Source organism: Nicotiana attenuata, chromosome 3 (assembly GCF_001879085.1).
Source record: "Nicotiana attenuata strain UT chromosome 3, NIATTr2, whole genome shotgun sequence".
Taxonomy (NCBI): domain Eukaryota; kingdom Viridiplantae; phylum Streptophyta; class Magnoliopsida; order Solanales; family Solanaceae; genus Nicotiana; species Nicotiana attenuata.
The window spans coordinates 44,283,770-44,311,140 of NC_031991.1; the positions used below are offsets into that span (position 1 = coordinate 44,283,770).

At 37.8% G+C, this 27,371-nt stretch overlaps 4 protein-coding genes across 5 annotated transcripts; 1 reads left to right on the forward strand and 3 right to left on the reverse strand.

Moving 5' to 3' along the window:
• LOC109223632 (deoxycytidylate deaminase) lies at window positions 4-4,003 on the reverse strand. 2 transcript variants are annotated; one of them, XM_019388015.1, is made up of 10 exons: window positions 3,966-4,003; window positions 3,549-3,865; window positions 3,382-3,457; window positions 2,710-2,749; window positions 1,871-1,929; window positions 1,761-1,798; window positions 1,529-1,592; window positions 1,292-1,345; window positions 650-751; window positions 4-493 (listed from the first exon to the last, which is right to left on the reverse strand). In XM_019388015.1, the coding sequence occupies exons 2-10, from the start codon at window positions 3,734-3,736 to the stop codon at window positions 437-439; spliced, it is 678 nt and encodes a 225-aa protein (XP_019243560.1). In that variant the 5' UTR covers window positions 3,737-3,865; window positions 3,966-4,003; the 3' UTR covers window positions 4-436. The 2 variants fall into 2 exon arrangements, 1 of the variants encoding a protein (XP_019243560.1); XR_002067611.1 differs by lacking the exon at window positions 3,966-4,003 and having other exon boundaries at window positions 1,871-1,933; window positions 3,549-3,720.
• LOC109223633 (oxygen-independent coproporphyrinogen-III oxidase-like protein sll1917) lies at window positions 4,183-7,580 on the forward strand. The gene is made up of 2 exons (XM_019388016.1): window positions 4,183-5,221; window positions 5,572-7,580. Exons 1-2 carry the CDS (start codon window positions 4,407-4,409, stop codon window positions 6,197-6,199), a joined length of 1,443 nt encoding a protein of 480 aa, XP_019243561.1. The 5' UTR covers window positions 4,183-4,406; the 3' UTR covers window positions 6,200-7,580.
• On the reverse strand, window positions 7,056-11,707 carry LOC109223634. Its single transcript, XM_019388018.1, has 10 exons — window positions 11,447-11,707; window positions 10,951-10,973; window positions 10,557-10,638; window positions 10,254-10,463; window positions 8,545-8,667; window positions 8,384-8,441; window positions 8,225-8,298; window positions 7,846-7,934; window positions 7,675-7,771; window positions 7,056-7,508 (listed from the first exon to the last, which is right to left on the reverse strand). The coding sequence occupies exons 1-9, from the start codon at window positions 11,564-11,566 to the stop codon at window positions 7,702-7,704; spliced, it is 849 nt and encodes a 282-aa protein (XP_019243563.1). The 5' UTR covers window positions 11,567-11,707; the 3' UTR covers window positions 7,056-7,508; window positions 7,675-7,701.
• LOC109223635 (tubulin gamma-1 chain) lies at window positions 12,600-19,321 on the reverse strand. The gene is made up of 11 exons (XM_019388019.1): window positions 18,967-19,321; window positions 17,340-17,540; window positions 16,872-16,983; window positions 16,356-16,756; window positions 15,730-15,783; window positions 15,552-15,656; window positions 14,910-14,984; window positions 14,777-14,821; window positions 14,071-14,199; window positions 12,908-13,012; window positions 12,600-12,825 (listed from the first exon to the last, which is right to left on the reverse strand). Exons 1-11 carry the CDS (start codon window positions 19,093-19,095, stop codon window positions 12,757-12,759), a joined length of 1,425 nt encoding a protein of 474 aa, XP_019243564.1. The 5' UTR covers window positions 19,096-19,321; the 3' UTR covers window positions 12,600-12,756.

The window sequence follows — 27,371 nt, forward strand, 5'->3', positions numbered from 1 at the left end:
AAATGATTGTCCCAATCCATAGACATCGGAGAATCTGGTTACAAGTAGATCTCTACATAAGCATGTTTTTCTGTTTTAAACTAGTAATAAAATGGATACAGATCGACGTATTACAGTACTTATTTCTCTACATAAAGTCAATTCACTCAGGAACTAAAGCACCTATAAAACTGCTTAATGGTAAGTCAACTCAGCTTCTTTACAATAACGAGTGAAGGTGCTTTAGGGAATAGTAAGAAGTTTCAGCTTTAACACAGATTTACAAACATTGGTAAACATCTCAAGAGTTGAACACCCTACATGGTAAGTTGAAAATCCTCAGCCATCTTAGCACCATTAACTAAAGATGCAATCAATCCAGTCGATCTTTTAACCAAGAGAGAAAGAGCCGCATAGACACACAAAAGCTTAGAGAAGCGCGCATCATCAGGACCGTCTATAGCTCTTCAAACTTGATCGAGATCTCTTTCATTTGTGGTTGATGCCTCCTTACCTATAAATCAAGGTTTGAAGAAGTTAACAAATCAAAATAGCTAATAAATGGTTCTCCCTTTTTTTACCAAAGATTATAAATCATGAAAAAAAATCTTTTTCGCGTATTGAGGAAAGTAAACATTTCTCAGAAATTGACACTAATAAAATGACTTACTTTTATGCCTGCCATTGACAAAAGTTTGTGGGAAGCAACATACGTTGCGTCAGAACCGTCCAACCTCTTCTCCACAAAATAAATTACCTCTGAAACACCAGACTGCAAATACAGACATTTGTGAAGTATAAATTACTGGAAAGCCAAAAAGGGAAGGTTTAAGAAGCAGAAATGCATAATTAATTAAACATCCTAGTTCCGGTGCACAGAAGTCAATATCAGAAAATGCGAAAAGATTCTTGTTATAGCTATTTTTTTACTTTGCAATCCTTATTAATCCTTTTATAACTACTCTTTGTATCTTGAAAAAGAGACAAAATGCGCCTACGTAAAGTCTGTATTTATATCCATTTGCAAGGTAAAATGTGTGAAATCCTGACGCCCCCAGTTTTCCTTGCAAGTGATATGCAAGTTCTTTAATAAATCATTCAATAGCCTCCCCTTAATGGAAATCTAGCAATATGTTTTGCCCTCGCATAATCTTTGCAAGAGCATGTTCTATCCGAATTTATGAAATGAACATCCAGAAAAAGCTTAAACTTCCAATGATGGAGGTAAATTTCTATTTTATCAACATAGTAGAAGATGTTGCTGGGGGTGCTATAGATATGTTGAAGTCATAAAGGATCACGCTTAATTCACCTGAATGATGATCTTTGCGCATTCATTGCAAGGAAACATTGTGACATAGAGCCTCTGCATAATACGGATAAGACATTCTGTGAGTTAATACTGCGCAAGTTGCAGGAGATAAAATAATTTCCAATAGGATTGAAAAGAAAAGAAGCCGTCTAGAGAGGGGGGGGGGGGGGTAGGGGACTGGCAGTAGTGGTGTCAGGACAGTAGATTGATAGTTCACAGGTCATGACTCAAGCTAACCTGTCCAGCAGCAGATGCATGATTTGTATTCAAGATGGCATTAACTTCAGCATGACAAACATAACTGCGAGAATCGGAAAGCTTGAATAAGGTAGAGTCATCAAATGTAGATTGAGAAAGACTTGTTTCTTGAATTAAGATAGTTATTGGTAACTACACATTTAAAAAGGACATTATGTAGCCTACAGACAAAATTGCATATATAATTGTTTTGGAGAAGAATATAACTTACGGATACTTTGTCTCCAACGGATTTCCATTTTTAGATTTCTGAAATGGTAGCGAATGAGTTGGAATAACGCTGACAATAAAAAAGAACATTTCTCAGCAAACAGTACCAACCTTTGCCCAGGGAAGCTTGTCATCTGAACAGCCACGTGGGAACCCATTGTATCCAATGCCTGGCTAAAAGCAGAGCATAAATTAGACGGAATCTAATAACCTATTGGCAGTAAATATGTTGCTTGAAATGTGCATATTCTAGAAGTGATGCAATTAGCCTAATCAAACATTCAAGTATGATGGAAACACAAGCCATATGGGGAAAGATAACAAACCAGAGAATAAAGATGAACTTCCAATATCAAAAATCCTATGTGGGTCTTGCATAATTCACCAATATACTCCCCAGCGTTACAATGTGGTCATATGTATTCTAATTCAAGTTATGAAGTTGAGATAAAACATATAGTAAATAATATTTACTCTGCAGGAAGAGTAAAGCAACTTCGAGAGGCAACTGACGACTTGTGTCTTGCAAATGTTCACCATTTCTAAGAACGCACTTATGTTTAGTGAATGTAGCTTTCACCTCCCTACTCCTGAAGTATTCACCTTTCCATTTTCATCTTTTTCTGTTCATATTAAATAAGAAAATCCTAGAATGCAATAAAATCATCAGGGTTATGAGATCAGAAATGAATATTATAGTATATTTAAGTTAATATAGCAAAATCTCAAAGTCCAAAGTGACTGAATATGTGCCCTTGATCCACATAACCAAATGAGCTAGTTAATCTATCTTTCAGCTACTCCAAAAGACAATCAATTGATAGGAGTATTATGTAGTTCTCCCTAATCAAATATAATTTGCAAAATAAATTGCAAAAATATAACTTAATGATACGAAACATTTTCAGCTGTCAATAGACAAAGAAGTGATTCCTTCAAATACAGCCTACCTAATATTACACCATTTTGACTCACCAAACATGCTCCAACCTGTCAAACAACCAGAAAGTGTTTAGTTTCGATGGAGCTTGTGAAACCTGAGTTGAGAAAGTCAACCTTGAAGTAGCACTAAAGCAGTAAAATGTGGGAAATAAAACATACAAAAAGAATTCCGAGCATTTAACTTGAGCACCAAGAACAAGAGTTATTCGAACAAGTACAGCTTAACTTGAGACTGTCTATAAATAGCTTCATTCCGTTGGAAGGAACACGGTCATACTCATGATTGGATAACTCTTTTTAGTGTGAGGTTAAAAGGGCAAGAACTACTAATCACTACTTTGGTTCTGTCAAGAAGACGGGATAAATTCACGTAGGACATATTAATCAGTAGCCTTTGTTCCAGACCAGGGAAACTTCAATTTATGCAGCATCTGAAGACTACTTGGCATTTTCAATTATGTTTGAGAATATAGTTAAGATTCTTCCTCTTAATTATGGGGATATGTTAATTGACAAAGCCAACCACAATAAAGTATTTTCTATAAATACTGGACTTAAGCAACTTAGCATCAGAACACAACTTTCAACAAACATTTGGTGTATAATTCTACTCATCCATTCCAAAATGACTTAGAATTCGTACAAGAAGCTTAATAATCAGTTCAAAATTAGACTAGTACCTGCCTGTTGGGATCCTTGGACCGTTCAGCAGAGAGAAATGCAATGGCCATGAAATAATCATCCCATGACAAATACCTAAACTCACAGAACCATTTTCCTTTACATTTTTTCAGAAAATAAAAGTAAATTACATATTTAAATACAATAAAAGGTAAAATTGACAAACCCTAGTCGTTTTGAAGGATCAAATGGGTTCTGAGAAGATGACTTCCTCTGCTGGAAACCGTTGACTCCCGAGTCTGAATCAGTAATTGAACGCCTTTTGGGGGAGAAGAAAAGGCGAACGGTTATAGCAGAAGCAAAGGCACCGAGTACTGTGGCAGCTGAAACCAGCGCTACTTCTCTGGAATTCATGGCGGCGACTTGGAAATTGGAACGTTGCAGTAGAAGCGAAGATTAAGGGATTTTAGCCGCCAAAAATAGCGATTAGCAAAATTGTAGCGGGAACGCTTATAATTATGCTTATTCGCGCCAAAATAGTACCTACTAATCCAAAGCCGAATAAAGAAATTACTGTAATATTTAAACAAAAAAAATGATGGAAATATAATGCTAATTTTCTATAGTAAAGTGATAAAATTACCAGTAAAAACTATATGTCATGTAATTATTAGTTTGACGTGTACTGAAGTCATATTTATCAGTATGCACAAAGAAAATAAGATTGTTACTTAAAACAAAAAGAAAGAAACAACACTTTATGCGTATTCTTTTTTTTTTTTTTCTTTTCTAAAGTTTTTAGTCATGTTTCCTTTTGGCAATTTTTATACTAAAGCATAACTTTTGAGAAGGAAAAAAAAACTTCTTTTTCTGAAATAAAATAATATTCCTCACCAGACTGTTATTCTCTTCTTCGTGTAGAGGGCTAGAGGCGCACCCCATCTATTTAAAATGAGAAAAGAAAATAACGCTCATATTTTTATTTATTTTTTTGCTTACTTAAAACTATTTATGTTGGCTACACATAATTAGTTATCAGCTTGTGTTTTCTTTTGTTTTTATTCCCTTTTTTTCCTACTAATAAATGATTAATGCTTATTTTGCTGGAGGCGTTATGTTTGCCTTCCCAAACATGCTGAGATCAACGTTCACACCTATATTCACGGCCTTTCCGTCTAAGGCCAAACCTCGCACAATTATCACTGCAATATCAAAAACCCCACAAACTGTTCGACAAAATGACGCAATAGAAAATACATTCCTGCAACAGCCAACTTCAGCTTACGTTCACCTCCCATTCTGCCGAAAACGCTGCCACTACTGTGACTTCCCTATCGTCGCTCTCGGCTCAGCTTCACCTCAAGCTGATGACGACCCGCGAATTCTTAACTACATTGATATTCTCTGCAGAGAAATTAAAGCCACCCCAACACCTTCCAACCACAAGTCACCTCTTGAAACTGTCTTTTTTGGTGGAGGGACACCTTCACTTGTGCCACCAAGATTAGTATCCGTAATCCTGGACACACTGGACTCTAAATTTGGTGTATGTTCTGATGCTGAAATTTCAATAGAAATGGACCCTGGTACATTTGATGCTGCAAAGTTGAAAGATTTGATGAAGTTGGGTGTTAATAGAGTTTCTCTAGGAGTTCAGGCATTCCAGGAGGAATTGCTTAAGAGTTGTGGGAGAGCTCATGGCGTACAGGAAATTCATGAGGCTATTGACATTGTTGGATCATGTGGTGTTGAGAATTGGAGTGTGGACCTTATATCTTCACTCCCTCATCAGAAGCCACATATGTGGGAAGAAAGCTTGAGCCTCACCATTCAAGCAAAGCCTACACATGTCTCAGTTTATGATTTACAAGTTGAACAAGATACAAAGTTTGGATCTTTGTAAGTAGTACAACCTTCAAAGGAAATTTGAGATTTTTCTTTGCCAACAATCTTTTACAATATCTCTTCTTTAATGAAGGACCCCGCCTCGCTTCCTATTCATTTGTGGCAATAGAACTCTTTCTAAACCACTAGAGACAGTAACCTACAAAATCATTCAGCTAATTTTTTCAAACTGGTTTGGGACTGAGGAGTACATTGAATAATAATCAGCTTACCTGATAGTATTCGAAAGGCCAAGATTATTTGCTTTTTTATTGAGAGTTTTTCCATAATATTGTCCTAGTATAAGAGAAACAGTGACTGCAGTTACAAATTCAACTTTTGAACTGAAATTGTTGTATCCACAGGTATACTGCTGGAGAATTCCCTCTGCCTTCTGAAAATCAATCTGCTGAGTTTTACAAAATGGCCTCTGAAATGCTAAGAAATGCTGGTTATGAGCACTATGAGATAAGTAGCTACTGCAAAAGTGGTTATCAATGCAAGCACAATTATACATACTGGATAAACAAATCTTTTTACGCTTTTGGACTGGGGTCAGCCAGTTATCTTAATGGAGTAAGGTTTTCAAGGCCAAGGAAGCTGAAAGATTACATGGGTTATGTGCAAAATTTGGAGAATGGACTAGTGAATTGTTGCCAGGACAGTAAAGTAGACGCTCAAGACATAGCGACAGATGTTGTTATGCTGTCTCTGAGAACTGCTAGAGGGTTAGATTTGAAGTCATTTAGCAAAGCTTTTGGAAGCTCAAATGTTCTTTCCCTTTGTGAGGTCTACAAGCCTCATATTGAGAGTGGGCATGTTGAATGTTTGGATGAGCAGAGTAGGAAAATCGACGCAGAAGAATTCAGATCTTTGTTATCTGAAGGGGACAAGGTTAATGAGGTATTGGCATATATCAGGCTTAGCGACCCTGATGGTTTCCTATTATCTAATGAGTTAATATCCCTCGCGTTCAATGTGTTAGCTCCATAAATTTCAGCCTGGATGGTTCAGATGAGACTGCTTGGAGCTGCTTTGTTAGCATTGCTGGCTGTTTAGGCATGAGATTGCCAATACTTTGATGCCATCGGGTGGTTTGTGCGTGGAAGATCTACAAGGACGTGTGAACTGGTGGAACCCTTAATAGAGCAAAGACAGGCGTGTATGTAATATACTGCTGGATAAGCATATAATTATTGGGAGAGAGCAGAAGGTTTTGTTAGCAAGCATACTTAGTCAAAAGCAGCAGTAAATGTAACTTGGGTATATGACCCTCACTGTTTAATCAAAATCCTTTTTTTATGAGTCAAGATTTCATTCATAAATACCGACTTGGAGTCCGAAAATTTGTATGAATTCTGTATGAGCTCATCCATAGTTGTCTATTACGCTTTTCTTGCTATCAACACACATGACATTCTTTCCTTACAATGGAAATACAAGTGAATGATAGAGGTTTTTAATGTTTCCTATATCATTATCATTAGTTTGAATCGATCTCTTATTTCTTCATTCCATCAAATGAGGCATAGAGATGGCATCTTCCAGGTTGTCTTTCTTTTTACTGCCAGTCCTACATAATCTATACCTTACGGTGCTTTTGCCACTGTTCTCAGTAACACAACCGTAGGTTAGACAACGAGAATATAAGAATCCACCATTGCAAAGCCAATCTGCTACACAACAAGAGATGATTATTTTCCTTTACAGATTTTTCTCACAGGCTTGCACCGTTGGCAAGGTTAATAGCTGTGCTGATTGCTGTCACATCGCTAATTAGGAACGTTACTGCACTCTACCACCCCTGCCCTAAAATAAAACTTCCTTTGATTCATACTCCTTGTCTGTATAAGATAATAATGCAGCTTCCTGTTTGGCTCCAAAAAACAAGAAAAGAAATTAAAAGGAATACAGATTGACCACCTTGTCTTTCCATTCGCTAACACGCACTTCCACGAGCTTACCACTTCCCAGTCATAACTACACAAGTTTGTCCAAGACACCCCAAAAGTAAACTTTAGATTACCCAAAGAAACATACAACATGAAGAATTCACGTTCCCCCCAATGTAAAATTGATAAAGAGAAAACTGGTCTTCCCATGAAAACTGTTGTATGGATCTGTGAGAAGTGATACAACAGAGAGTAAAGAATTTAGCTTCTGCTTGAATGAGATCATCTTATCCAGGCAGACGACTTAAATGCAAGATGCATTATACCATGCTGACGGAGGATATGTCTTGTCTTCTACATCAGAACTCTGATCATCCAGCAACAGTAAATGATTTGTTGCCAAGAGATGTCTACAGCAGGACAAGAAGATGCACAATGTTAATCCATCTCCATCCCTTCATGATGCTAATGTTTCAGCTTACTATGAAATACATTTAATAAGCTGGTGTATCATTTTATAAGAAAGGAATCATTTCTTTCTAACATGACGTAAACAAGATAGACAAATATCCTCACCAAAAGAAGTATCATTGCTGTACACAGCTAAGAAGGTTTGGCTTTTCTTCCAACTTTTGTAATGCGCCTAAGTTCTTGAGTTCCCTTTTTCATTTCTCTGCAGATGAAGAAGCAATTGTTTCAATGCAAATTTTGAGGGAGACTTGGCGATGCAAAGGTTGGAGGAAGTACCTTTGGTACAAATAGACAATAAGGTAAAATAAAGGGAGCAGCATCAACGTCAACACTGAAGCTGCCAAGTAGAACCGATTCATATGCTTCTGCAAATATAACATGTCACATGCATAAGGGATGATACAATTACAAAATGCAGAGAAAAAGCCCCACTAGAACACGCAATGCAAGCACCTCGCAAAATTGCCAAACAGGTTTTACATCTTAGTAGTACTGTATGAAGCTATAACCTTAACTGAATGTTATGGCCTTTTCTACTCCTACAGACACAAGTATATGAATCCAAAAAAGGTGAAGATTCCATAATCCCCTGTACAACTCTTATTCTGATCTAAGAGAAGGCATATAATTAAGGCATTCAGTAATCAAACTGTACCTTTCCTCCTCTAGAAAAGGGTTTTCTACCGCCCGAGCAAGTGTGAGCATCACAGAATTGGCGCAAGAATAGTTCTGCCATCAAATCAACCAAACGATCATCATAAGTGGAAGCAACTATTTAATTACTTCAGGTCCTAACACTATGGAGAAATCTTACCATGAAGACGAGTAGCTGATGGACTCTTATTAGCAGGAAAACAGCTGTCTGCAAGACCCTGCACGGAAATAGGGGGGAAACAGTGGACATGATCAAAGAGAAATCAGTAGAATTGGCAACTTAATCCCAACTGAAATACAAGTTTAAGTACAGAAGGTAACCTCACATAAATGACGATTTCTTGCTGCTGCCGCAGGATTACACTTGGCCTTCTTGGATTTAAATTCCATCACAAGGTCACAATGCAAAGCTCCACATACATCTGCCAGGCATTTGCTGTGACTCTGAGCCATTGAGATCATATGCTAAGATTACTTCATACCTTTTCTTTTTATAAAGTAGATTACTTCATACGTTATAAAAGATTAATTCTATTCAAAATCAAAGCATGGTAAATGCATGATAAGTAATAGAATACTCTAACTATCTGAGTATCTGACACACTCGTCAGCCGACCTGGACCAAATTATGAATCCATTGGAATTAAGTTACCAGAGAATAATCAGCCTACTTACACTTGGTTTTTGAATACTATGATGAAATCCATTTCTGTGATGGGAAAAAAGAAGCTTAGTAAAACCCAAATTCTATTTCTACTTGTTTGGACAAGTTTTTAGGAAAAGCAGGTTCGGGTTGTCAGTAGGTTCTGAGAGAAGGTCGCATCGCAGATGGTTTTCTTAAAGCCCCAAATAGCTCCTAACAGAAACAATCTTCTGTGGACTGTAATTAATCACATTATTCTTGAAAATAGATCTTCATCCCCTTAGCACTAAATTATTTATAACAGAGCCCAGATGAGGCCCCCAATCAGCAGCTCACATTCTCCCAACTTCCGTGCAATATAAAGACCAGTAAGCTAGAGATACCCTATCACTGCTAATTTGATCATTTTTATTCATATAACTCAATTAGCCTCAACCTAGAAAATTAGCAGTCACACATACCTGATACCGTGCAAAATAGTGCTACCTAAATCTACAATTCTACATATTAACTGCTACTAATGTAGCATCGATAGTTGCACTCTCCAATAGCCAAAATAAACACTCTCCAATGCCGAACGAATACATAAATTAAGTGGGCATTTCAGATGACAAAGGATTCTTAAAAGAAACCAGAAGATTTATAATATTTGGTTATTAAGTATCAGTAAGTTAAGTTTTAGATAAGTCATTACCTTGCCAAATACTTGTGACAAGAGTTGTTGTAGTTCACTACCACCTTTCTTTGAGTTACCTAATTTTATGTGCTTTAGCTACTAAAGGTTTAGAAAATCATAAAGGTAATAAGGAACCAAACTAAGCAGGGATTATTTAAGGAAAAATTATCAGGTATTCTACTATTTATTTTGTATCTTTCAGGATTAATTCTATGAATTGTCTACTAAACTCCAACAATATATTATGACATCAATGATCAAAATGTTGTTTTATAATAGTGAACAAGAAAAAGGAATAAGAAAAGAATGGTAATTACGCCTCTCAGATTAGAAAATTATATCTATTGAAATAAATAGAAAACAAAGTGGAAGAAGATGAATATAAATTACAGTCAAACCTCTCTATAACAACCTTGCTTGTTCCGAATATTTTTGGATGTTATAGCGAAATGTTGTTATATAGAACATATATTATAACATAACATGAAAATTAGTTCCGGAAAAGCTTGGCTTTTATAGTGAAGTGTTGTTATATAGGGATGCTGTTATAGAGAGGTCTGACTGTATATAATATAGATAATAACGCACACATGAACCACTAGTTTTCGTGAATAGCTATACTACAGAAGAGTGCGTGAACATTGGTTTTCTCACTCCTATTGCAAGAAAAATTGGAGTAAACCGCAAACACGAATAATATATGATGCTTACAACGTCCAGAAGATTAGAATGCCTGTTGTCAAAATGCTGGTCAAGAAATTTTTCAGCCCGAAAGCTTTTTCTGCAGTATCCACATTTCCACTCATTCACGTCAAGATGGATTTTATGTTCCTCTTGATCTCTGAAAATATCATTACTTGGATGAAGTCTACACTGCCTAGGAAGCTCATACTTCTCTCTTTCCACAAAGGGCATCAAGTACTGCACAGCACAAAAAGAATAAAAGAACAAATTTTCAGTCCTGTATGTGCAGCAGCTTTATGTTGAGTCCATATGGAGTACTTTTGCAGATACCTCCTCAATAACTTTCCAAGCAGCCCGGCTTCTATCTCGGGAGCAATGAACTTCATGAACATGTGGCTTGTCTTGTTCAGGACTTCAGAGCATCAAAAACAATAATTCAGATTAGTGACAACTTCAAGGGAATGCACATTTAATATGGAATAATTTTCAAATATATTTTAGTAATACAGTTGAAATCCAGAATTTATCTCATACAGTTGCTGAAAAAGAATATAAGGCCTGAAAAGGGGCAAAAACAAGAACATTTAACCATGATACAACTTTTTTTTATTTTCTGATAAATTACTATGATACAACTTAACTGCCTCAGAGAAATATCTTTAAATGTATTTTTAAGAGGCTCCTTTTCGGAATAAGAATCAATAAAAGAGAAACAAAATATTACCTTGACGCATGCTGCTCTGTACCCTATGCACAAATAAACAAAAAGTGGTCAGCCAGGAAAATACCAGCTCCAAAAAGTGATTTTTGTTCATAATTTAATTTCCAATACATGCAGTTACATCCACACAAGCCCACAAAAGATTGAAAAACAAAAATAAATTATCACTGATGATTGCAAGTAATCCAAATCAAACATTACTAATAATTCTGCAATCCGTGAAACCAAAAGGTTAATTTAGTGCAGGAATTGCCATATCAGATGTAAGAAAAAAAAACACATGAAACCTAATCCCATAGCTTTTTCATTAAAACCCTAACTTAACTGGGAATTCAAAAAGAAAAAAGCAAAATCAAATCAAGAACAAAAATGTATCCCTTCGATCTAGGGCAGAATAATAGTATAGAATATGTTTCGAAAAATAATTCTTTCTTTTACCAGTACAGAAGCAAAAATTTCGTTAGTCGTTAAACAAGTGTAGTTGAAAAAGAGAAGAAACCTGATCTGAGTGAGGAAGAGGTGAAGTTGCGGATATGGATGAAGAGAGGACAGTGATCAATACAAAAGAAAGAAGAAGAGAACAGGGATTCTTTGCTCGTCTTTGGCGAAGATTCTCCATTCCCCTTCTCTCTATGTATATATATCCAAATTCGCACGAAAGTTGCAGGCTTTCAGCTATATGTTCTTCCTCCCGTTCTTGCTTTTGGTGAGACGAGACTTGACTTTTACATTTTTATCAACTACTACTTCGTTTTGCTTCTTTTCCATTTCTTTTTCTTGAAAAATATTACTCCTAAGTAATTTATTACCAGCCTAATTTTTTTCTTATTGTTATTTTATTTTTTTCAGTTGAGAGTGAATAGTAATAAGGGAGAAAAGGGAACCTTTCTGTTTTCAAAATACAACATATTTGTTCTTTTAATTTAATTTAATATTTAAGTATACGATTTTGCAAGTATTTGCTCCAGTTGCTTTGATAGCTGATTATTTGTCACCTAGAATTAGTAAAGCCGTTACATGGTCGTTTACTACTAATTGGAATGAAAAATTGACAACTAAACTTAGGCAATCTATGCATAAATATAGACTCATTGGGAGTTTTTGAAGTAGGGGGGTGTTGATCATTAAATTTTAAAGCATGCATATCATTCGATTACATAAAATTAGGGGTGGCAAAATGGTTCAAAGAAAACAGTTAACCACTCATATTATCCACTAAAATATGGGTTGGATAATGAACTTTTAAAAATGTGGATAAAAACCATATTATCCATTTAGAAAATGGATAATCAACAAGTCTAACTTTTACAATTGTAAAGCCTCAAATTGGAATTCCTCAAGTTAGGGAGACTGAGAATTCCCCCAAAAGTGATATGCAAGAAATCATGAATAATATGGTTACCCATATTAAACGCTGATTAAGCCATTTTTTATCTGTATTGAATATGGGTCGGGTCGTCATTTATCCATTTTTTCATTACCCGTTTTCGACCCGAATCATATCCGACCTGCCCGTTTGTCACTCCAACATAAGATCATTTTTTTTTCCCTCAAGGGTTCAATCCATTGCCGGAGATTTCTCTTGAAAAAATTCAGTATATCTTACCATGAATTTGCTAATGTTAACTAGACAAGACTATTTTCACTGATACTACCGGTAACCATAAACCATATGACCCTAACAAATAAGTTGAGCCCCAAATTCAATCACATACAGAAGACTAATCAGGGTTAAATTGCAGAGATAATTACATCGAGTAAATTCTCCTTTTTGTTCTGCAAAGTAAAAATACAGAATAGTAAGCTTGCTCATAAAGATAACTTGGGATCAACTGTCCCACTAGCATTTCCTTCGCCTGTTAGAACATGGTCTGGATCCTGCACAAATAGATATAGCTCATTTGTGATGCAGCACATGAAATAAAAAGCAATACAGACTAGTACAAGTACTAGCACTTACCTCCATTCCCCATTTGATGTAATCTGGGGACTCACAAGCCTTGTACTCGTCAACTAGACTTTCAATCACATCTCTAGATTCGTCAAATTCTGATAGATCATTGTCCTGCACATTATGCATGAAAATGTAAGAAAGAGGAAAAAGGCTTGAGCAAACTGAACATCACACTACAATGCAACTGACAAAAGCTTCTACAAGAGAGTGCATGCTACTTAAAGCTGGGGTTCTTGGACACCGCTTTGACAAATCATTCCTTGTTGCAGAAGATAAAAGCAAGGAGCTCAACTGAGAGCAAACCACTCAAACTGGAGATCAGACAACAAATACACTGTCTTCGTCTGCAACATTGACAAACTGACGCAAACAGTTTTTTTTTTATTCAAATTGCCAAGCTTATCTATTGCTGGGGATTTGAACTCCTCAAAGAAGCACAGGTTTTGAGGTTCAACAGTACATCCCATCCCCACAAGTCAAAAGATAACCAAGAACGCTGTTATATTCTCAAGATTTTGGAGAGTTGTACTTCGAAAAACCTCATATTACTTTTTGAATTTAGCTCCTTGTTTCTCCGTAACACATGCAGCTCCATTTGTTCTTTAAGAGAAGCATCTCATGACAAATTAAGCCTATGATAATTATAAAAAAAAATGCAGCAATTGAATGCTTTTAATAACTTGTCTGTTAGTTGCGCCATCAAGTACATTTCACACTCAAGTGTTCTCTTTTGTCTAAGACCATACATTCTTACAATAAAAATTATATCGTATTATTTTATGTAACTTGTTAGTTATAGAATATCAGCTTCGCATATTCATCAATTAAATCTTACTTTAGACATGTGAACTTCAGCTATAAACATAGATATTGTTTTATAATGACAACAAGATGAAAGGAGAAAGCATGTCATAGTTTCTTATAGACATTGATAGATTTCAATGGAAAATCTCCAGATTCAGCTTCACTTTTGCAGAAACCATGGAGCATGACAAATGTCTGCTCTGTTTTCTTTCACTCTCTCAGCTATACAAGCAGACAATTTTTAGACATAAAAACTAAATCCCCTGGTCGGAATGGGCACTGCCTGACCGATAACTAAACTATACACTATGCTGCCTCTTATTCATAGTAGATAATATCTGAAAGACAATTGAACAAGAACTTACGGCAAACGTCGGATGATTCCTATAATTGTCAAGGAAGGCTTGTCTCTTTCTCAATTTATCATACTGGCTCAAACACTTGCTGAATAAGTGTCGGATGCCAGTATGGCTAGCCAGCATGAGACCACTAACCTGACACATCGAAAACCACAGTAATATTACATATCTTCGGAAAAGAAACAGCTTTACTCCAAACAACTTTCAGGAAAGCTGATTTACAATAGAATGTGAAGACCAAGATAGGCAAACTAATCTGGCTTGCCTCAACTGATGCTTTTTAGTGATCATGTCAGCTAGTGAAGTAGAGTTTATATTTGCCCATTGTAAAACATGCGCTTTTCGAACATGGTAAGTTATCAGCATTTGTTATGTTTGCAACTTCAAAACCTATGTTATATGTCCATTTTTAAAGTTTAAATATAAATTTGTAAACATTTTAGATCAGAAACATCATCCAGTGGATCAAGCATCAGTTTCAAAAAACAAAAAAGAGCAATTACTTCGTGCTATCAGAACATTAAATTTATGAGTCCCATAATTTAGTTGATTTGTTGGTGAGCCGAACTACTGGACTACAAGCTTTGACTTTTACATTACTGATCCTCCTTATCACTTAGAAAGGCATTTAAGCAGTTCCCAAGCAGTACAAATCAGATTAACAGCCTTCAGCATAAAAGATTAAACAAGTAGACTTAGAATCAAATCTCACCCTATGAGCCGTCTGGACATAAGGAGACTTCCTAGATAAAGCAACCTGCCAAGGAAGTAGTGCAAAGTCAAAGTTAAGCAGCAATAGGATAAAAAAACTAAATCTCAATGTCCATTATGGCCAAAACACGTGCCTGAATGCTAGCAGGGCCCCAGTCAATAAAATTAACAAGCTTTCTTTCCCTTATTCTCTGCAGGCTTTCATGGACCTGATTTCAGAAACATCACATGAGCCAAAGACAGCTGAATGATATGTTTTGTCAGGAGTGCATTTTACATGTATGCATAAGTTTGTGCCTCTATATGCTCCAAGCTTACAAATTTTGGGAAGTAGAAACAGGAGCAATAGAATTCTAAGAGTTAAGAATAAACGAATTTTAATGTATGAAATGGAAAAGCAATGTCCCCTTGGGTGGTTAGGTGATAAAGCTATGTCTAAGTTGCAAATGAAATAATCTTGAAACTCCTCAAGCGCAACTGAGCAAGTAAAGGATTAGATGATAACTAAAAAGAACAAGTTTGTGATTTAAATTTCAGAAACATGACTCACACGGTGTGATTGATTTTCAAAAAGTCAGATTCAGAATCTACCTAGAACCTATTTCACTGAACTAAAAGAAATTTCTAGCAAATGGACTTCAGAAAGAACTTGAATATCTGAAAAACAGATGCCTTAAATTTGGGGTAAATACACTTCAAACAGTCAGACTTTCTATTGCAGGAGCAACAGAAAAAAAAGGAATAACTCCACAAAAGTTGTTAAGTATCAAGAATACCTGAGTGGGATCAACTTCCCCTTGAATAATGTTTAATATGGATATGTACTTAGCCTGACTGGCTTCCTTTGTTCGAGCATAAGAGGAAACCATGATATTTTTGGTCTGCAAAGTGAAAGTCCTTGAGTATATCTGCAAACACTTTCAATAGAACAATCTAAAGGACAGGTTTCCAGACCTGAAGGAGCCTTCGCATGACATCAAGTACAGTTGTCTTCCGAATTACATTAGCCTGCAAAAATGATTGGTAGCACTTCGCTTCAGTTGTCACTAGTGAATGGGTCACAGACATGCTACATGATACAATTTTACCCATAAAAAGAAAGGCAATAGTGGATAGAAAGTGGGAGAGTGGAGTAAAAAGAAATAACCACCCATTTATTGAGCCGGCCAATTTATCTTTCTCTTTTTCTCGATACTAGGGCAGTTATAAAGGTCTAGCAGAGAAAACGGGTACAAGGTTCACAAAATGAGTTGCACCAAGATAAATTGCTCTCCATTAATTAGAACTATATATTTCTAATTCTGATTTTTTTCCCTTCATGGGAAGCACATGAATCAGGCAAAATTTTCTCCCATCCCATGGAGCTAAAGAGAAATAAACTGGTCTGCAATTGATCAGTGGATAGCATGAATATGGGTCACTTAAGTCCACATTGGAGTTCTGCTTCTCTCAAGGGAGAAACAACTGAGCTATTACCAGAGCATTTTATATAAAGGATAACAATCAGCAATTGCCAATACAGTTATATTTAAAACACTAAAAAAAACCAAGCACTGACAAGATAAGAGCAGAAATCTTACTTGACGTTCCACAGTGAGTGGAGTATACCCAGTCATAAGAAAATGGCATCTTGGTGTAGGTATCAACGAAGCAAGGAGGCCAACCAAGTCATTATTCATGTATCCTGGGTAACGTAATGTGGTTGTACTTGCTGACATTACAGTAGACACTAATGAATTTGTTTGAGCAAAAGTGGGAGTTGTAATATGCAGGCGTTCCACAGCAATTCTATTGAGTGCAGTATTATCAAGTACAACTACACAATCCGCATTCAATGTCAGACGCTTGAGTGTCAAAAGGGAATTGTAAGGTTGTACAACCACATCACTTGTCTCATTTTGGTTAGGAAAGACACTGTAGGTTTGAACAAGCTTTTTGCTGTAGCGATCATTCAGAGTTTCCAATATATATGAGCCCATACCTGCATATAAACAGTGAATAGAAACAAAATAATAGTTGAATATCCGCACCGAATCCTGAGACACTCATTTTCTGACATTATCACAAGCTGCACCAACTTGGTAATAGGAGTCAACCTGAGCCAGTTCCACCGGCAATTGAATGGCATAGAACAAAACCCTCGAGACTATCACTTCCATCTGCTTCCCTGTCAATCATGTCCATTAGATCCTCTTCATATTGCTTACCCTGATAAAAAGAAGTGATTTTACCAAATTAGTCAGAAACTACTAATACAAGCTCTAAGGACAACAAGATGAAAGGGACAGCAACGAATATCAAGATTATTTGCAGACCACTTGAAAGATGTAAGTCCACTGACCATCACAGAGAAAGCATACACAACATTGATGGAGCATATTTGAGAAGATGGGAATCTTAATAAAGTGTAATCCAGAAACTAGCAGAGAATATTTATATGTATGCGATGACATTAGTTTGTTCCTAACCATAATTAATATTTTTCTATAAATAACTACATGTCTTGACTAGAGAAGTACTCATCTTTACCAAACTGAAACAAAAATATAAGAAAACAAATAGACCTGATGATATCCGCTTGCCCAATTATTTCCAGCACCTCCTCCATGATCTGCAATGAATACATTCTCATGATTGTAGAGATTCCTATATTCACCATTTTGTATACCATTAATCACTCTGGGCTCTAGATCCATCAATAATGCTCGAGGTATGTAGTGTTGGTCGTCTGCTTGATAGAAAAATACATCTTTTCTATCACCTCCCTGCAGCATTACATATTCAACATTATAAAGTAATGTAGGTTATTCATGTTGTATAAGAGAGTGGTCCTAAGATGAAAATACAAGCACTTAGTCACACACAAGCAAGTGTGTAAAACAAATAAGAACCTTCTGTCTAAGTGGATGTGGACATGTGGATCAACCATGCACATGCATGTGGCTCAGTGACAGTGTTGTATGTACATGTATAAACATCCATGGTCACTAGGTAGCATAAATCAGATCAGAAAATGGAAGAATCATATCTAAAAGCTGCAGACAAATCCTGGTTTCAAGCTCCCTCAAATTAATTTCTTAGAAACAACACGTCTATCATTTTCTGAAAAGTCCAGCACAAGAAATTCCAAGCAAAACCATGTAATATTTCAAAAGTAAACCATGTAGTGCTGTAGTATAAGTGTATAACCGAACAAGGACCAATAATTTGGATAAAAATGCTCATCGTGGTAATAGTCAGATGTTTTACTTAAACAATGTGATGCGTCTTTGGTATGGACTTCGGGGGGGAGTTTTGTTTCTCATGAAGATCTCAGAGTCACTAAAGTTAATTGTCATAGAGATAACTCAACTAAAATGCCCCACTACCTTCTACATGATCTAACCACTAATCCTCTTCTGATTTGTCATTTGTAACTATCACCACTTGCATTTTATGCTGAACACAAAAAAGAAAAAAGATCTAACTACCTCTGCAATGAAAACAGTACTTCAATATTAGCCCCTTTTCCCTTAGATTCGCATTTCATTTTCCACCATTTAAGCAATCAATTTCCTTCTGCAGTAAAGGAACTAAAAAAACACCACAAAACTAGCCCAATTTGAACCAATAAATCAATTGTAAAACAATATTGTCTAGAAGGCTTTAATTTTAAGAAAATGAACCCAGGAAACCTAAAAGTTAGGTTTTTCCATTCCAAAAAGGTAATGAAATAAGTTCACTTCAGATAAGCATATACCTTAACAGGTAAAATCAGGAGAATAAAGGAACTTTAACAGCAAAACACTCTTAGGGCGTGTTTGACTCCTTGGAAAATGTTCTGAAATTTTGTGTTTGGTTAAGTGAATTGTAGAAGTGTTTTCTCCAAGGAAATTACTTTTCACGAAATAGTGAGAACAACTTTCCTCACTTACTTCCAACAACACTATTGTCATCATTTAATAACTAAAAAATTTCACCAACCACTATCAGTATGCCCTATATTGCTCCTCCTACCACAATGTTCGTCACTGACTTTTTATACCCAACCAAACACTGAAAACAAAACCAAAAAACTTGCAAGGTAAAACATTTCAATAAGTATAAAAATAAAGCATAAGACGCAAGTAAAAATCTAATACAAAGCGCTATACTACTTTAATGACTGCATACACACAACTGAACATGACAAAAGCGAAGAAGTTACAAAACCTGAGTAGCAAAATCTTCAAGAATGCCTTCTTTACTGATACCATGTTCGAGGCACAGCTGTTTCCAGAACTCCATTCCGATCTGGTTCCCGCATTGTCCCACTTGCAGCGTGATTATTTCTCTCGGCATTTTCCTTTTACCGTTTTTCCCTCACACACTTGACAGTATCAGGAGTAAACTGCAGACGTTATCGATCTGCCAGAGGAAAAGAGAATTTCCTTCTACTTTGGGTTATGGCTGCTTTTGTGCGCGTAGCTAGTAAAGGGTTTTGAAAAAGAAAGAGGGAAAAAAGTGAGGCTTCGGAAATTATGAGCGCTCTAACTCTCTGTTGTAACTGTGGGGCGAGTCTGCCGGCTTAATTATGTTTTGATTGGATGACGCTAACTTAAGCCGTGAGTGGAACTTATTTCTTTGTTAAATTTACCCATAAACTTTATGAAATTAGTCATTCATGCCCTCTATTTGAAGTTCACTTCAAAAAAAGTGACTTAACACTTTGCTAAGGCCCGTTTGGCCATGAGTTTTGCTAAAATAAATTTGGGATTTATTTTCAAAACTCATGTTTGGCGATAAATTTTGCCCATATTTTGGCCAAATTCCAAATCCCAAATTTCAAATCTCAAAATCAGCTATTGAGGTGATTTTGGGCCAAAATCACAAAACTTGGGAATTATATACATGTTTTTCCAAAATAAAGTTAGAAAATATGTTTTGAAAACATATGTCCAAACACATTTTCATCTTCAAACCAAACTTCACCCAAATCAAATTTTTCAAAATAAATTTGGGATTTATGGCCAAACGCTAGCTTGGCATTTCCCAATTACATCACAAATGCCTTTATTTTCCAACACAATGTAGATGGTTTTGTTAAGTCAACTTTGTCTTCCACTTTACAACATCAGTTATTAGTGACTCTGATCAGTAATTTATTTCACAAAATTTTATTTGTATAAATTCGTGTGAAAGTTAGTAAAAATATCCAAAAAAGAGCTACTGGACTTTCTTCAACATATTTTAATTTGGCTGTCCATTTAAAAACTCTTATCTAATACTGAGCAATCATCATCATCTTCTTAGAATAAGTTGAATTGAAGTCTTCTTTCACTATTAAAAATAGATGATCACATGTCTTAATAGTACATTAGTGTTAACCTTTTCTCAAAAAAGTGGTAGATGAGAAGACGATGTTTCCGTATTTGTGTGCTAGCTTGGAATTGATATAGGTGGAAAAGGTAGGGAAGATGATGTTTATGTTTGGTGTGGTGGCTTGGTAATGATGAATGTGGACAAAATATGAAGTTCTTGAAGAAACGAAGTAGGGGTTTGGACATAAAAATTATTATTTTTAAAAAGAAGTTGTATTTGGAGTTAAGTTGAAAACTAATATTTAGAATTTGAAATTATGTTTGGACATATATTTCAAATATACATTCCATTCGAAAAAAATATTGAAGTTTTGTGAGTAGGGAAAGAGAAATTTTCTAAATTTTTTAAAAAGATGGTTAAAAAAACTCATTTTCGAAAACAACAAACTCACTTTTTGAAAAAACGAAGAAAAAAAATTATGAACAAACAGGAGCGAAGAATATCACGATGAGGTGTTGACATTGGATTTCACACATTTCATGTGTCAACAATAGAATATGTTTTTACGTGTTTATTACTACCTCCGGTCCAAAATAAGTGATTTTTTTACCTTTTTCTTGTGGTCCAAAATAAGTGATTTTTCCAGATTTCAAGAATGAATTAATTATTTTTTTCCTACATTTTCCTTGGAGTAAATAGTGTTGGAATATGTGTTAGGAGTGTTTATGTGAGATAGTAAAGGTTAATATGGTCAATTCCATTGCTAATTAATGCTAAAAGGTGAATTTCTTAATCTGTGTGAAAACATCAAAAAAATTACTTATTTTGAACCGGAGGGAGTATTAATTTTGTTTGTTGAAATGGAAAATAAAAGCCTATGCCATACAACTGGTTAACGAGAGGATAATTTTGAAATAAACTTTTAACGAAAGGGTATGAATGAAAATCTTGGCACAATTCAGGGATATATCAATACTTTTGATTAAAACATTTTTTTTAGTACTATGGAGCATGCAAAAAATTTATTTATAATTAGTACTATTAAAGTTAGTGAGTGATTTAACTTTTAATTATTGGAGGTTATTTCATCATCAATTGGAGCGATGAAAAGGCTTCAATTGAGCCCAGGAACACCGCAGGAACAAGCAGATCTAGAAGTGGAGAAGACAAAGAAAATCTCAATCCCACCAGTGAAACAAAGCAATGGAACAGTAACTACACCAGGGGAGGAAAACAAGCAGGTAGAGAAGGAAGGCACTCAAACGTGGGTTAACCTATTTGCTGAAAATAGGGCTGCTGAAAATGGTATGGCCCTAACCTATATCCCACCACAGATTGTTAATGGTGAAATGATTGTCAAATTGGATAAGGATGAAGTTGATAAGGAAACTGAGAAATGGAAAGGGGCTCTAACTGCATATGTAATCGAGGACATATGGGGTTATAATGCTATGAAGAGGTATATAAAACTCAATTGGAATGCAATTCATAGCCGGATCTGTATATACATGAGGAGGGCTATTACATAATCAAATTCAAAATGATAGATGACATGCAGGAGATTTTGTATTTTGGCCCAAATACTATCAGTAACAGACCTATTATTCTTAAACAATGGACAGCGGATTTTGATTTTGAGAAGGAGTTTCCAACAAAAATCCCTTTGTGGATCAAGTTTCATAAACTACCATTGAACTGTTGGGGGAACAATTCACTTAGCAAGATAGCCAGCTCAACTGGACACCCATGTACGCAGATGAATGTAATGCTAAGAAAATTAGAGTGTCCTATGCAAGGATGTTGATTGAGGTAGATATGACTAAGCCACTGGTGGATGACATAACTGTGGAGGACCCAAATGGGATAGTGTTCCTACAACCAATCATTTATGATTGGAAGCCAATGTTCTGTGAAGAATGCCAAGTCATTGAGCATAAATGCCAATAGGAAAGAAAAAGACAGGAGCAGCAACACAAGGATCAAACGAAAGAAAAGAGGGGAACAAAGAAAATAGTGCAACAATAGGTTACAAAAGACAAAGGCAAAGCAAAGCAACATGTGGAAGAGGATCATCTGACAAAGCCTAACCAAGATAACTGTTAGACCCTTGACAAAGCTAATCGGCAAATGGCGCGGCAGTGGCAAGGATTTGGCATGATGGCCTTGCCATTGGCCTATGTGTGGGGGAAATCAACATGCAAGACAATGCGGGCGTTGTCAATGGCAACAAACTGTTGCGAGGCAAAGTGTGACGGACTACACTACCATTAGAAGGCTAAGGTGTGACGGACTACACTAAAACACGAGTGGGTTGTGTGCAAGCAAAGGCCAAGGTCTTGATGGAACTAGGCGAGCTGGACGGAAGCTTGACAGGGCAAAGCGGGAAAGACCTAGGTGCTAAGACAAGGCAGCTTAGTGCCAAGGCAGTGGCATTGGCAACTTGGTGTTGTCTTGGCTTAGGTGAGCGGGCTGGCACCTAAGGAATTTGTGGGGAAATGACTTAGCGGAATGGCATCGTGGTTTGGTGACTTGATTCTAATATCAGCTTGGCATTGACAAAGGGCAGACTTGATCAAGTAGGGGCGACTTGACATGAACAAGCGGCTATGGCAGTGGGCGTGCGTGCGGCTAAGTCATGGGAGACAACCTGTGGCTATGGCATTGGGGCGAAGCAGTGTCAAAAGGGCAAGGCCGCGCGCAATGCCAGCATTGGGCATGCAACAACTGGCCAGAAACGCGCACATGGAGCGGTTGTCAAGTGTGTTGTGCACACGATGTGCGGTTGGGCGGTTACAACTGCCTTGTCCAAAAAGCTGCTGATAATAGGGCTAAGTCTATGCAAGTTTTTAGGCATGTTTTAGCATGATATGCACGTTTTTTATCATGGGTGATCATGGCCTATCAGTTGGGGGTGTCAACTGAAATAAGAAAACTGAAATGGGGCTGAATACACTATAAATATGTGTGTTAGCAGCCCCAAAAACGAGTCTAAGTACCTAGGGAGGGAAATAGGCAAAGATGTAGGCATAGGGTTGTCTATTTCAAGGCTTGAGCATGGCAAATTATGTGCCATTGCCTTGCCAAAAGAGTGAGCGGCACGAAATGCCTTAGGCAGGGGCTTTTATAGGGCAGTTTTGTGCAAGAGTCGGCAATTTTGTGAGTTGGTGTCTGCCAAGGGTGGCAGCACCTTGCCAAACTCGAGATTTTCCTTTGTAATTTGTTTATTATAAAATGTTGGGAAAGGGTTCCCATAATTCTGCGTATGCTTTACTTATTTATGTCGCCTTTAAATTATTCTAAGTGCCAAACCTCGAAAGCGTAAGAAAATCGGGCAAAGGCTGAGCCAAGTTGAGACTTGACTACCGCACAGCAGGAAGGTTTTCGGCGGACAGAAAATGCCCCTGTGACAACTGGTATCAGAGCAGAGCAGGTTTGTGATGAGGGCGAGACGTCCATGGATAAGACTGCAAGACAGTGGGTCAGTGTGCTTGTTCATGGAAGGGATTGTCCGTGCTTAGAAAATTCAGAAAAGGCAAGGAAGACAGTGATGCAGAAAATTCGAGTTGAGGGTGCCAAAATTAGCGTGGAATTCTTTCAAATCAAGTTAGTTGCGTGATAGATTTGCTGTAGGAATGACGGGCAGGGAAAGCAAAGGAGAAAAACGTTGCACATGAGGGAAAGGACAACGTAATTCTCAAAAGGGTGCTGAACTTGTAATGTCTTTGCAAATGGCGAGTATGTGTTGGGAATTATTCGACGAGGCTATTGAGTTCAACTAGTTGGGTGGTTTGTTAGACCCTTGACAAAACTGATCGGTAAATGGCGCGGCAGTGGCAAAGATTTGGCATGATGGCCTTGCCATTGGCCTATGTGCGATAGAAATCAACATGCAAGACAATGCGGGCGTTGTCAATGGCTACAAACTGTTGCAAGGCAAAGTGTGACGGACTACACTACAATTAGAAGGCTAAGGTGTGACGAACTACACTAAAACACGAGAGGGTTGTGTGCAAGCAAAGGCCAAGGTCTTGACGGGACTAGGCGGGCTGGACGGAATTTTGACAGGGCAAAGCGGGAAAGACCTAGGTGCTAAGACGAGGTAGCTTAGTGCCAAGGCAGTGGCATTGGCAACTTGGTGTTGTCTTGGCTTAGGTGAGCGGGCTGGCACCTAAGGAATTTGTGGGGAAATAACTTAGCGGAATGGTATCATGGCTTGGTGACTTGATGCTAATATCAGCTTGGCATTGGCAAAGGGCATACTTGATCAAGTAGGGGCGACTTGACATGAACAAGCGGTTGTGGCAGTGGGCGTGCGTGCGGCTAAGTCATGGGCGACAAGCTGTAGCTATGGCATTGGGGCGGAGCAGTGTCAAAAGGGCAAGGCTGGGCGCAATGCCAGCCTTGGGCATGCAGCAGCTGGCCAGAAACGCGCACATGGAGTGGTTGTCAAGTGTGTTGTGCACATGATGTGCCGTTGGGCGGCTACAACTGCCTTGTCCAAAGAGTTGCTGATAATGGGGCTAAGTCTATGCACGTTTTAGGCATGTTTTAGCATGACATGCACGTTCTTTATCATGCATGATCATGGCCAATCAGTTGGGGGTGTCAACTGAAATAGGAAAACTGAAATGGGGCTGACTACACTATAAATATGTGTGTTAGCAGCCCTAAAAACAAGTCTAAGTACCTAGGGAGGGAAATAGGCAAAAATATTGTAACGACCCGACCGGTCGTTTTGAGCTTTTGCACTTTGCTCGTCAGTTCTCGGGCATGACTTGCACCGTGTGATGTATTATGACTCATGTAAATTGTTGGTTTTGGTTTTCAAGGTAATCGGAATGAAATTGGAAGAACAGTTCTCAGTTTGAAGCTTGAAATTTGAAAGGTTTGACCAAGTTTTGACTTGTTTGTATATGATCTCGGATCGAAATTTTTATGGTTTGGTTAGCTCCGTTAGGTGATTTGGGACTTGGGAGCGTGATCGGAATGCATTTTGGAAGTCCGTGGAAGGTTTAGGCTTGAATTGGCGAAAGTGAGATTTTGGCGTTTTCCGGGTGATAGGCGAGATTTTGATCCAGGGGTCGGAATGGAATTCCGAGAGTTGCAGTAGCTTTGTTATGTCTTTTGGGATGTGTGTGCAAAATTTCAGGTCATTCGGACGTGGTTTGGTTGGGTTTTTGTTCGAAAGCGTATTTCGGATGATTTCTAGAAACTTAGGCTTGAATCCGATGTGTTTTGGGTAATTTGATGTTGTTTGAGGTGTTTTGATGATTGGAACAAGTTTGAATAAGGTTTTAGGATGTGTTGGTGCCTTTGGTTGAGGTCCCGGGGACCTCGGGTGAGTTTCGGGTGGTCAATCGGATCATTTTGAGTTAAGGAAAATTGCAGAAAATGGTTTCAGCTGTTGCAGACATTTTGGTCTTCGCGTTCGTGAGAGTACCCTCGCGTTCGCGAAGGGTAAGCTGAGTAAGGTGGGAGTTTAACCTTCGCGTTCGCGAGGCAGGTGACGCATTCGCGAAGGGCTGTGAGTTTGTTCATCGTGTTCGCAGGTTAGGTTCGTGTTCGCATAGAAGGTATGGTGAGGCTGAGCTTCAGAGGATTTAACTCATCGCGTTCGCGATGGGCTGAACGCGTTCGCGGAGTGTTGCCTGGGTAAAGCTTCGCGTTCGCGAGCTATATGCCGCGTTCGCGAAGAAGGATTTTATGCCTGGGCAGAATATTTTAAGGGTTGTTTTGTCCGCGAAGGTAGGGTTTATTTCTTCCATTGTTGGTCGTTTGGAGCTTTTTGAAGGAGATTGAAGAGGGATTCAAGGGGAATCACTTTGAGGTAAGATTCTTGGACTTAAAACTCGAATATATTCTGAAACCCACCTAGAAAATCATGGAAACTTAAGCTAAAAATGGAAGAACTAGGGCTTGGAATTTTGGACCTTTAATTTGGGATTTGAAGGATCATTTGTGGACGGATTTTAATGTTTTTGGTATGTATGAACTCGCGGGGGAGATGAGGAACCTATTGGTGTAAAAATTTCTGAGTTTCGGGAAGTGGGCCCGGGGCTCGGGTTTTGCCAATTTCGGGATTTTTGGTATTTTTCGATTGTTTTCGCTTGGGCCTTGTTCCCTTAGCATATTGTGACGTATTCGTTCTGATTTTGGATAGATTTGACGCACGTGGAGGCCAATTCGAAGGGCAAAGGCGTCGCGAGTTAGAGATGTAGCCGGTTCGAGGTGAGTAATGGTTGTAAATGATGTTCTGAGGGTTTGAAACCCCGGATTGCACATCGTAGTGCTATATTGAGGTGAGGCACACGCTTAATGGCGAGCGTGGGGTCGTGCACTATTGGGGATTGTGACTTGGTCCATCCCGATTGATGATTTTACCGTGTATTTAATTGAAATCTATTTGCTATCATCATTATTTGGGTTGTATGCCATATTTAGGCTCCGTGCCAATTATTTGGACCCTTCGGGGATTGTTGTTGATGTTTCCTCACTGTTTTGACTTTATACTTGAACTTAGTCATGTTATTTCCACTGTTTTCAAAACTCAGCCATGTTTACTCTCTTTTAATACTCAAATGATATTTAAATGATGTTTTGGTCTGAGAAATACTGTTTTATTGTTGCCCGAGAGGCTTATGTGATTTTTGACTGAGTAAGGCCGAGGGCTTGTGTTGTGAGGATATCTTTTGGGTCGGGCTGCACGCTGCAGCAGTGATACATATCTTTGGGATCGGGCTGCACGCTGCAGCGGTGATACACTGATTTGATTATGAGGCCGAGGGTCTGCGATTGTACGCCACGAGGTGGCTTGATATTGATATGAGGTCGAGGACCTGTTTATGATGCCACGAGATGGCTTGATATTGCGCTTGGGCCGTAAGGGGCCCCTCCAGGAGTCTGCACACCCCCAGTGAGCGCGGGTACCCAGTGTGATGTGAGATATAGCCCGATGGGCTGGTTTTGTTCAATGTGATTGCCCGAGGGGCTGGTACTGTTATGTGCTTATCTTTCTTATTTGCCTGTCATTTACTTGCTTAATTATGTGTTTGTGCCCAAGGGGCGGATTGTTGTGCTTATCTGTACTAGTTGTTCTGCATTCATTTGCGCAACTGTTGGAAAGGTCATTTTCAAAAGAGTTTAAACTGAGCTAGGATGTTTTAAAAGGATTTTACAGCTTCATTGCTTTCTTACTAGTTTGATACTGCTTCTATACAGCACGTTGATGCTCTTTTCGTGATTTCTTACCACTCAGTCTTTATTTATGATTATTACTCACTGAGTTGGCAGTACTCATTTTACTCCCTGCACCTTGT

What these genes read in the sequence shown, in the direction of transcription:
- LOC109223632 (XM_019388015.1), bottom strand. Translation starts at nt 3,736, where the DNA reads ATGAATTCCAGAGAAGTAGCGCTGGTTTCAGCTGCCACAGTACTCGGT. An exon ending in CCGTTGGAGACAAAGTATCC is followed by an intron (nt 1,593 to 1,760) that starts GTAAGTTATATT and finishes CGATTCTCGCAG; the next exon opens with TTATGTTTGTCATGCTGAAG. An exon ending in ATGCATCTGCTGCTGGACAG is followed by an intron (nt 1,346 to 1,528) that starts GTTAGCTTGAGT and finishes CGTATTATGCAG; the next exon opens with AGGCTCTATGTCACAATGTT.
- LOC109223633 (XM_019388016.1), top strand. Translation starts at nt 4,407, where the DNA reads ATGATTAATGCTTATTTTGCTGGAGGCGTTATGTTTGCCTTCCCAAAC. An exon ending in GATACAAAGTTTGGATCTTT is followed by an intron (nt 5,222 to 5,571) that starts GTAAGTAGTACA and finishes TTGTATCCACAG; the next exon opens with GTATACTGCTGGAGAATTCC.
- LOC109223634 (XM_019388018.1), bottom strand. Translation starts at nt 11,566, where the DNA reads ATGGAGAATCTTCGCCAAAGACGAGCAAAGAATCCCTGTTCTCTTCTT. An exon ending in CTCTTCCTCACTCAGATCAG is followed by an intron (nt 10,974 to 11,446) that starts GTTTCTTCTCTT and finishes ATTTGTGCATAG; the next exon opens with GGTACAGAGCAGCATGCGTC. An exon ending in ATCAGCTACTCGTCTTCATG is followed by an intron (nt 8,299 to 8,383) that starts GTAAGATTTCTC and finishes ATTTGATGGCAG; the next exon opens with AACTATTCTTGCGCCAATTC.
- LOC109223635 (XM_019388019.1), bottom strand. Translation starts at nt 19,095, where the DNA reads ATGCCGAGAGAAATAATCACGCTGCAAGTGGGACAATGCGGGAACCAG. An exon ending in TCATGCGAAGGCTCCTTCAG is followed by an intron (nt 15,657 to 15,729) that starts GTCTGGAAACCT and finishes TTCACTTTGCAG; the next exon opens with ACCAAAAATATCATGGTTTC. An exon ending in ACATCAAATGGGGAATGGAG is followed by an intron (nt 12,826 to 12,907) that starts GTAAGTGCTAGT and finishes CTATTTGTGCAG; the next exon opens with GATCCAGACCATGTTCTAAC.